The 10810-nt window shown below is 39.5% G+C and overlaps 1 protein-coding gene across 1 annotated transcript; it reads right to left on the reverse strand.

The window, feature by feature from the left end:
• Window positions 1-2523: 2523 nt before the first annotated feature.
• Window positions 2524-3303, reverse strand: LOC141134274 (olfactory receptor 1468-like). The gene has a single exon (XM_073623851.1). The coding sequence runs from the start codon at window positions 3301-3303 to the stop codon at window positions 2524-2526; it is 780 nt and encodes a 259-aa protein (XP_073479952.1).
• Window positions 3304-10810: the final 7507 nt, after the last annotated feature.

The raw sequence follows: 10810 nt of genomic DNA on the forward strand, positions 1-10810 counted from the left end.
ATTGAGCCGCTGGCCAGGTCTGTTTGTGTGAATCCAAATATTAAAGGTTACGTGAAGGGTGATCGTGAATTCAAGTTAAGCATGTATGCAGACGACGTACTCCTCTTCTTATCGGACCCCTTAGTTTCTTTACCAAACCTGATCCCTATTTTAAGCACCTTTCAAGAAATTTCGGGCTAGGGGGTAAACTTGTCTAAATGTGCTGCACTTCCAATTAATATCCCACGACCTACGTTACTGGGTATCCGGTCCAGCTTTGGGTTCACAATATGTAGAGACACTTTATCTTACCTGGGGATAAAACTAGCCACTTCTCTCCGAAATCTATACTTTGCAAATTATCCTCAGGTATTTAATCACATCAAACAATTACTACGTATATGGTCGGTGTTCCATATTTCGTTCTTGGGTAAAATCCAAGCTATCAAAATGTCAATACTTCCTAAACTTCTGTTCTACTTTAGATCCCTACCTCTATATGTCTCTTGACAAACTATAGAGCAGATACAGAAAGAAGTAAACTCCTTTGTATGGCAATCTAAAAAACCCAGGCTGAATAAGAACTTACTTTACCGCCCGGCGAGCATGGGAGGTTTGGGGCTATCGCATTTATGGCTGTATTATGTTTCAGCTAGACTGATACAGATGGCACAATGGTACTCTCCCTCGGTGGAAGTCCCCTGGATCCTGTTCGAGAGATCCTCGGTGGGTCCTTATTTCCTCCCAGGCCTCCTCTGGTTGGAAAAAGTCAGGCCTAAAGACCTTATGCCTTTTAATGGGGTAGTGGGTCAAGCACTTCATTTGTGGTCATTGTATAAAACCAGGTATGCCTTAGCCCCACACTGTCCTAGCCTAGCCTCTTTCCTGGGTAACCCTGGATTCCCAGCAGCTTTCAACTCTCCTACTAACTTTTCTCAATGGTTACTGAAAGGTAACACAAGAACCCCCTTTTAGCTCATTCTCCTTCCTGCAGGAGAGACATGAACTTCCAAGGACAGAATTTTACAAGTATCTGCAGATAAGGCATTTCTATGCCACATATCTCCAGAAGGAGGTGCCTCCTATTAGAAACGCGTTTGAACAAATATGTAGGTTCTCTTCTAGAAATAAGGGCACTATATCAACTTTGTATCAATATTTAAATGAACGTGATCCTCTTTCTAAATCACAAGCAATGGTTGGTTGGGAAGCTGAAGCGGGACTGGAAATAGCCCCAGAGAGTTGGATAGATATGGTCACCAACATGAGAAAATGCACAAAATCTATGGCAGTTATAGAAACGGTATTGAAATTTCACACAAGATGGTATTATACCCCCTCCAAACTGAATATATTTAGTCCTTTGGTCCCAGGGAACTGCTTTCGGGGTTGCCCAGATAGGGGTACACACCTCCACATCTTTTGGAGCTGCATTGTCATACAGCCATTATGGCAAAAAGTATCAGACAAGGTTGTCCAGATTACTTGAATATGGTATGATTTAACTTTTCAGATGGGCTTACTTTTTGCGGACCTCCCGGAGGTACCCCCCAAGCCCAAAAGTTAGCCCACACACTCTTCAGTGCGGTTCATTGGGCTATTGCCCTGCACTGGAGATCACTGACTGTTCCCTGGGATCAGGTACTAGGCCGCATGGCGGCGATCCGTCTTATGGAGAGAATTCACCACACCCTGATGGACACAATGCCAGTGTTCAACAAGAAATGGGCCCCATGGGTATCATATGATATTTGAGAATTTTTTGAAGGCAATTTCACATACGTTTGGTGCCTTACTGCCAATAAGTTCAGAGCTCCCCAACCCCCTCCCCCCCCCCTCTTTTGTTTTATTTTTTTTTTCTCTTTTTTTCCCTCTCTCCCCAGTTATACTTTGTTTTATACATTTTCTCCATTGTTACAATTTAAGCATACGATGCATATGGGATATTGGCGCTTCTATATATTTAATATATCTGATTCCTGATATGGATTAGAGAGATGCAAGATTCGGTTTGCAAAATTCTCATACCGGTTGTATCCACTTACATTTTAGTTGAATTTTACACCAGTAGATCTTGTAACGGAATACGAATGCTATGTCCTTGTAAAGAAATTCTGTATGCCGAATGTATGTTTGTTCTCTTTTTGTTCTCTTTTTTACAAAAAAAAAAACATTGGCAAACAAAAAAAATTGAGTTTATTGGATTTTTTTTAATAACAAAACGTAGAAAATATTTTTTTCAAAATGTTCAGTCTTTTCATTATATCGCAAAAAATAAAAATCCCAGAGGTGATCAAATACCACCAAAAGAAAGCTCTATTTGTGGTAAAAAAGGAGGCACATTTTGTTTGGGTACAGCATTGCATGACCGCGCAATTACCAGTTAAAGCAGCACAGTGCCAAGTAAAAAGTGCTCTGGTCATTAAGGGGATTAAACCTTCCGGGGCTAAGTGGTTAAGCTCCTTTAGGTTCTCTTGAGTTGAAAAAAATTAAAAAAGTGTATTAAAATAACCTAATAAATAACAATGGTTTTGAACACTTTGGTCACATATATTTTTTTACAATGTTTTTGATATCTTTATTCCTCAAACTGTATATAAAAGGATTTACAAAGGGGGTAAAAACAGTGTATAACAATGGCATTACATTTTTGAGCATTCGTGATTGCCCTTCTTTTGGAATCATATATGCAGCAATTAGCGTTCCATAAAATATAAACACAACTGTAAGATGGGAGCTACAAGTAGAAAAGGATTTTAGTCTTCCCGAAAAGGAGGGTATCTTTACAAGAGTTAAAACAATATAAGTATATGAAACCACTATCAAAAGGAAGGGTAATATTAGCACAGGAAAGCACAACAAGGTTTCTTCTATTTGAAATCTGGATGTATCTGAACAAGAAAGTTCCACAAGAGGATTTAAATCACAATATAAATAGTCAATAACATTTGGTCCACAGAATTCTAGTTGACTTAAGCCAAGTGTGGGAATGAATGCCACAGAACAACTCAACAGCCAGGATGCAAGAACTAGTTGAATGCAAAGTGATTGTTTCATAATGGAGGCATAATGCAGAGGAGAGCAGATGGCTAGATAGCGGTCATAGGACATCACTGTCAGAAGGTAACACTCAAATGTTTCTATTGAACCAAAGACATAATATTGAGTAATGCAAGAAGAAAAAGATATGGGGGTCCACTCATGTAAAACAATATTTAACATGTTAGGAGCAATATCTGTGGTCAGCATGATGTCAGATATAGAGAGTTGGGAGATAAAAAAGTACATGGGAGAATGAAGGGTCTTACTGTAATATACCAACATGATGATTAAACAGTTTCCACATATTGTCCCAATGTATATAAAAAGGACCAAGGTGAAGAGCAGCAGATTATATACAGCATTGCTGTTGAATCCCAAAAAGAAGAATGTGGTGGCATTACCTTTATGCATTGTCTGTTACATGAAAGAAGGAATTTTAAGCAAAACATTTATACATTTTTGCAGTAGAATGAAAGTATATGTTCAATTTCCAAATTATATAATAATGTATATGGCAAGCCTTTGTTTACTTTGAACACTCAACCACTTTCAATGGAAATATAAACAAAACAAAACATGGATTTATCCTATTTTATTACTTAATATAAAAAGTTTCACATCTATATTTACATTCAATTAACTAAGCTATAGAAAAAAATATTTTTTTGCAAAATGATGTTCATTTTCATCAATACAAGCATTATAGCTAAGTGAAAAAAAAGATTGTACTTACTCTGTTTACTAATGATCTCTGATGGTAATCCATATGTAGTTTTTTTAGCTTGAATTTAAGGAATCAAACAAAAATACAATTTAGATTTCTTTAACTATAACAGAAAATATACAATGTCAATATTACATAAGATTTCTTTATAAGATTTTTTTACCAGTAATTCTGTTTAACATTGAAAAATGCACACATGTCATACATAAAAAAAAGAAACAGCAAGGAAAAAATGAATATTTTATACTGTATATCTATTGGAAGCTCAAAACATATGATGTGTATTGGTAGATGAGCCTAGCTGACTAAGTAAGAAACCTTTTGCACACAGATATTTATATATTTCTTAGCAGATTAACAATTCCAGAGAGAGTAACTGAAATCTCTTTGGGTATGCACTGTATGCTTGTTGTTTTTCCATATATAAATAAATACATATATATATATATATATATAATTTTTCTTCATAAATGTTGGCCAAAAGTTATACTGCTACATATCCTTGGTAAAAAATAACCCAAATCAGTGTACTTTATTTGGTCTCTGTGAAGGTTATAGAGCTATGGGGGCAATCATTGAAAATTGATAACACATGATCACGCGTGATGTATTGACAGACACTTGAGACACTAACAAGCCAGGAAAGTACAAATACCCCCCAAATGACCCCCTTTTGGAATGAAGACATTCCAAGGTATTTAGTAAGAGGCATGGTTAGCTTTTTGAAGTTGTCATTTTTTCCCACAATTCTTTGAAAAATTAAGTTTTTTTTTTTATTTCACAGAATTGTCATATTAACAGGTTATTTCTCTCAAAAAACATTCTCACAAAATACATTCTGCTACTCCTCCTGAGTATGGTGATGCAACATGTGTGAGACTTTTACACAGCCTGGTTACCTACAGAGGCCCAACATTGAAGTAGGACCTTCAGGGGTTCTAGGAGCCTAAATAACACATCTCATTTCTCAACCACCTATTACATTTTTAAAGGCCCTGGAGCACCAGGACAATGGAAACACCCACAAAATGACCCCATTTTGGAAAGCAAACATTCCAACATATAATCTATGAGGCATAATGAGTCTTTTAAATGGTTCATATTTTTCAGAAATTTTTGGAAAATGTGGAAAAAAATTAAAACACATTTTTTTACATAAAGTTGTCCATTTATAAGATATTTCCAACACACAGCATGTACATAGAAAAAATTACACCCCAAAATACATTCTGCTACTCCTCCTGAGTATGGGGATACCACAAGTGTGAGACTTTTACACAGCCTGGCCACATATAGAGACCTAACATTGAAGTAGCACCTTCAGGCATTCTAGGAGCATAGATTACACATCTAATTTCCTGACAACCTATCACATTTTTGAAGGCCCTTTATATTTCTAACACATAGCATGTACATACCAAGAATTACACCCCAAAATATATTCTGCCGAGCAAAGGGTAAACAAAAGATTACCTGTGGTTTTATTAGTGCAGTTGTCCACAGGAGGAGAGCTCTGATCCAGGTAGCAGGTAGGGATGTGGTCAGCGACAGTAAACTGAATTGTCTAGCAGCAGGCAGGAATATTGCCCGTAGTCAGTAGAGGGATCTTGGCATAAAGGATGAGAAGATTGGCATGTGGTGGATGGGGTTGGTGGACCATTAGGAGTATAATTAATTTTTTTTGTGAGTCCCATATTGAAAATTAGGCCTAAAAATATTTTAAACTCCTCCATGTTTAGTTCTCTCCACTCAAAGGGACGTGTGTAACTTGAACCAGGGTTGCTTGTTATGAACTGTTGTGCATAGAGGTTGCACTGGGCCATGATGGAAGATAATCGTGTGGTAAAAGGCTGCTGTCATTGGCCCTTTAGCACAAACCATAATGTGCCAGATCCCGTGAACTCGGCAAGCACGGACAGTCCCATGTGCACACCGCAGAATTATTGTACGCCCTCCCAGAATTATCCAACCGCACTTTAGCCGTCATTCGGCTATGGCCCAGTCGGCAAGTGGTTAAACAGTTTTTTTAAATGGTTTTGTGACTAGCAGCATGCCGGAGATATGTAAAATCTAAATCCAATCCAATGTAGAAGGAGTCATACAACATTCTGTAGGAAACGGTCTGTGGTTGAGAATTAAACAAATCTGTATTCAGCCTCTTAGGACAAGGGATATCTTAATGGAATTATGGTGTGTATTATATTGTCTAAGATCAGATGTTACTATTCATGGGAAGATCAAATAAATGCAGAATAAGTCTCCCTATGAATTGTCACACAGGATAGATACTATTTTAGAACTTTTGGTTGATAATAGTATTGCATTTGAGCATGGAGGCTTGGTACATATGAAAATGTTTTTAGATGCTTTGAATGGGCATATCAAAGAAAATATTTTATTGGTTACCCCAAATCCTCATGATTTACATTACATTTAGTTAAGAGCAGATCATTTATGGAGGAAATCAAATATGGAGTCTGTAAAAGGACAAATACTGAAAATAAAAATGAGAGTATAAAAACAAATTCAAAAAGCCAAGGGAGATTTATGAGGTCAAAGACTTGTTATCCAAATGTGCAAAACAGAGCTAAACTAAATTTTAATAACCAAAAGTCCAAGACCTGGATTTTTTTTTCTAACGCTACTCAGACTGAATCACAGACCCAAGCATATCTCCGCACTGTACCAACAACTGAGCCGTGTTCTTTGCATCATTCTAGATATACTTACAAAAAGGGTAAAATCAAGGGTACAATTCATATATACATTACAAAAATTACTTCTTACCCCTCTCCCTCCCGCCACCTCCCAAAATTCCACAACACATCCACCTCCTCCACCCCATACTCCTTCTTTGTACAGCCAAAACATAGAACATTCTCGCCATCACCCAATCTACACAATCCTTTTCTACACACCATGTCTTCCACACCACCTCCCTAAAAACTGTGGAAAAAACAAACATTTTTCGTTGGATCACTTTCCCACCCTCCACCAATCCAAGCTTCTCTGACTCATATGTGATCCTGTTTACTCCAACCACCCTCCTCACAAAACCTTCAATCAATCTCCAAACCCCTTTAGCAAAACTGCACTCCCAAAAAATATGCCTTATATTGTCCTGCCCTCCACATCCTTCCCTTGGACATACCTCGTTCCTCACAAGATCCCTTGCTTTTAAAAAAGGTTAAAGTCAGCAAACAGTTACTTAACGATATCCATACCACCTCCCTTTGCTTCTTTGTTTTACCATTCATAGCCATATTCTTCCAACATTGCTCCACCTTCTTAGGATCCAGTCCAAAGATGTTGGTTATCAACTCACTCCTCCTTAACCATTGTTGGATCACTTTCCATCATTGGATCCCTTTCCCACCCTCCACCAATCCAAGCACCCCTGACTCATATGTGATCCTGTTTACTCCAACCATCCTCCTCACAAAACCTTCAATCAATCGCCAAACCTCTTTAGCAAAACTGCACTCCCAAAAAATATGCCTTATATTCTCCTGCCCTTCACATCCTTCCCTTGAACATACCTCGTTCCTCACAAGATCCCTTGCTTTTAAAAAGGTTAATGTCGGCAAACAATTACTTAGCAGCATTCACACCACCTCCCTTTGCTTCTTTGCTATATCCTTCATAGCCATATTCTTCCAACATTGCTCCACCTTCTTAGGACTCAGTCCAAAGATATTGGTTATCAACTCACTCCTCCTTAACCATTGTTGGATCACTTTCCATCATTGGATCACTTCCCACCCTCCACCAATCCAAGCACCCCTGACTCATTTGTGATCCTGTTTACTCCAACCATCCTCCTCACAAAACCTTCAATCAATCTCCAAATCTCTTTAGCAAAACTGCACTCCCAAAAAATATGCTTTATATTCTCCTGCCTTCCACATCCTTACCTTGGACATACCTCGTTCCTCACAAGATCCCTTGCTTTTAAAAAGGTTAAGTCGTCAAACAGTTACTTAGCGACATCCACACCACCTCCCTTTGCTTGTTTGTTATACCCTTCATATCCATATTCTTCCAACATTGCTCCACCCACTTAAGGCCCAGTCCAAAGATGTTGGTTATCAACTCACTCATCCTTAACCATTTCCAAAGTATCTCCTTTTTCACCACTCCTTGTCCCAGCTCACTCATCTGATTCCCATCAAAAAACATTTTCATCCTTAGGTAGTATACTGACAGGACCAGCAACATCATCCTCCTCAAATCTCACTCACACCAACCCCACTTCAAAAGCGGCCAAAAGATCAGGTACCTCATTAAGGCTTTTCCTCCTGCTGAAAAGGTCTTGAAATGTGTTAAACACCATTGAACTTCCAAAAAACGCTCTATGTTCGGGGAGTCATATCCCCCTTTCACCACTGGTTTCATCACCATTTCTCGCCTCACTTTCTCCATCTTTGACCCCCAGAAGAAAACAAAGAGCATCCTTACTATATTCTGAATCCACTTACTAGGGGGGTAAATTACCGCAGAATAAACCAATAGCGGCAGAATGACAGATTATACTAACAGAGTTTTCCCCGATAATGTGATAATTTTCCAGAATTCCAACTTTCTCTCAGTTTTCTCCACCGTCTTCACCGTATTCTTCTGGTATCCCAAGCTTCGTTCAAACTTCACGCAGAGCACTTTCACTTCCTCCACTTTCTCCAGTCTGCTCCTAGACACATCACACGTCCCATTGAGTATGCTGACATTAATCTTGCCCCAGTTCACTCTCAGGCCAGATATTCCACATGAAAATATCAAGATGAAGCTTGGCTCTCGCAAGATCCCTTGTTGAATTGCACAATAGCGTCATATCGGCCATGTAACACATTGCTTATACGCTCTAATTTCCTCATCCAGGCTAGAACAGGCCTTTAAAGCCTTTATCTCAGATTATATGCCTCAGCAGGGGCACCATTACGCAAAAAAATGCGATGGGGAAAGGGGACACCCCTGTCTCATCCCAGACTTAACTTGGACCACTTTTGACAACATTCCATTAATCAAAATTTGACTGTTTATTCCTTTATACAGGCATTCCACTAATTTCACAAAATCTTCCGGTATACCCATCTGGTGTAACATGACAAACAGGTACATATGAGATACACGGTTGTAAGCTTTCTCTAAATCTATCCCCGCAACAACGGCATGTTGTTGCTCTGAGCGTAAAAAATCAAGTCTCTCAGCAGTATGAGATTATCTGCGATCTTTCGGCCCGGGACAGCACATACCTGCCATTCCCCTATAACTTGACTTATCATTCTCCGCATTCTGTTTGCCAACAACTTATAGTGACAATTTACCAACATGATTGGCTACCAGTTTTTTATATCCCGATGATCTCCTTTCTTGTAGAGTAAAATAATTATCCTTTCATCAAGTCCGACACTCTCTTGTCATTCACACAGGTTTTCACCACTTCACACACATGATTCTTTATCACAGGCCAACATTTCACATAAAATTCAGCAGGTAAGCCATCACCCCCTAGTGTCTTGTTACTCTTCATATTTTTCAAGACCCCCTCCACCTCCAGCTCAGTCACTGGGTCTAGCAAGGTTTCTGCATCTTCTGCACACAGATTTCCCTTCACCACCTCACAATAGTCCTCCATCTCTACCTTCGGTCCACCTTCACCCCCACATACAATTCCCCGTAAAAGGATCTGATCACCTCCTCCATCCTTTCACCATGCACCTCCTCCTCGCCTTCCAACACAGTACAGAACACTTTCTTTACTCCATAGGACTTCTTAAAGAAGTACCTCAAGCACTTCTCATCCTCCTCCATTTGCTCAACCTTTGCCCTAAATACAATTCCCCTCCCATGTTCCTTCAAAGCCGCATTCCTTGCATCACGCATTTCTTTAATCTCCTCCTCCACCTCCACACCCAACCTTTTACACCGATATAGGAAATGCAACTTGTCAAGCAGGTTTTCATTCTCCTCCCGCCTTCACATTCCCCAGTCTTTTAAAAAACACAGCAATCCTCTTCTTCGCCCAATTCCACCAAACTCCCAAAGAAAGGTGCGAAAGCCTCCATCAACCCTTTCTCACTCAAAAAGGATACATTAAGTTTCCATATACCATTGCCAAAATCCACACCAGTCTCTAAATCAAGGGTCTCAAGTAATAGCACATGGTCCAAAAAGGTAACTGAGTTTACCCCATAATCCAAAACTCTCAAAAATTGTGATGGAAAAATAAAATTAATCCTGGACCTCACTGTACCTTTATCTGAGAAAAAGGTAAAGGATAAGTTCTCCTTTTCAACCTCCCTTGCCACATCTTTAAGATGAAAATCATCCACCACCTCATTCAAGGCTCTTGAAGATACATCCACTCCTCCATCCTCCCCTGAACCTTGTCTCTCCTCCCTCCTCCTAACACAATTGAAATTACCAACCAAAATTGTGGGAATCCTACCAGGTAAGTGCAGCCTTAAGTTATTCAGAAACACACACCTCTCATTCTTATGCGCTGGTGCGTAGCAATTTATGACCCGTACCTTCCTCCCAAGTATTTCAAACACTGCCACTTGCATCCTCCCAGGTACCACCACTTCATGTGAAACACACTGTACCATATGATTTTTTACTAGGATCCCCACACCCTCACACCTTGGAGACCACAAAGACATCCCGCGTTTCCCTCCCTCCTTTATCACCCTCTCCACACCACACTCTTGAACGCAGATCAAATCAGACTTATCATTACTCAACTCATCAAATACCACTGCTCTTCTCCAATTGGAACAAATACTCCTTACATTGACCATGCCTACAATGAACGCCATTGCAAGGAAATATTTAATCAGAACATCAGCCATAACAATACACTTAAAGATCCATCCTTGACTCCATACTCAATTCATGCACTCCTGCTTGAATCTGCTGCCTTCTCCTGGAAAATGGAGAACTGGCGCACTCTGCCTCAGAATCCCCATCTGCATCTATCACAAGGTCACCTCCCCCTTCATCCACACCATCCTCCACCTGAGCCTTTTTGTGTGATGACTCGGTAGAGGGCATTTCCAAAGAGATGAC

The sequence above is a fragment of the Aquarana catesbeiana genome, linkage group LG03 (genome assembly GCF_042186555.1).
Source record: "Aquarana catesbeiana isolate 2022-GZ linkage group LG03, ASM4218655v1, whole genome shotgun sequence".
NCBI classification, from domain to species: Eukaryota; Metazoa; Chordata; class Amphibia; order Anura; family Ranidae; genus Aquarana; species Aquarana catesbeiana.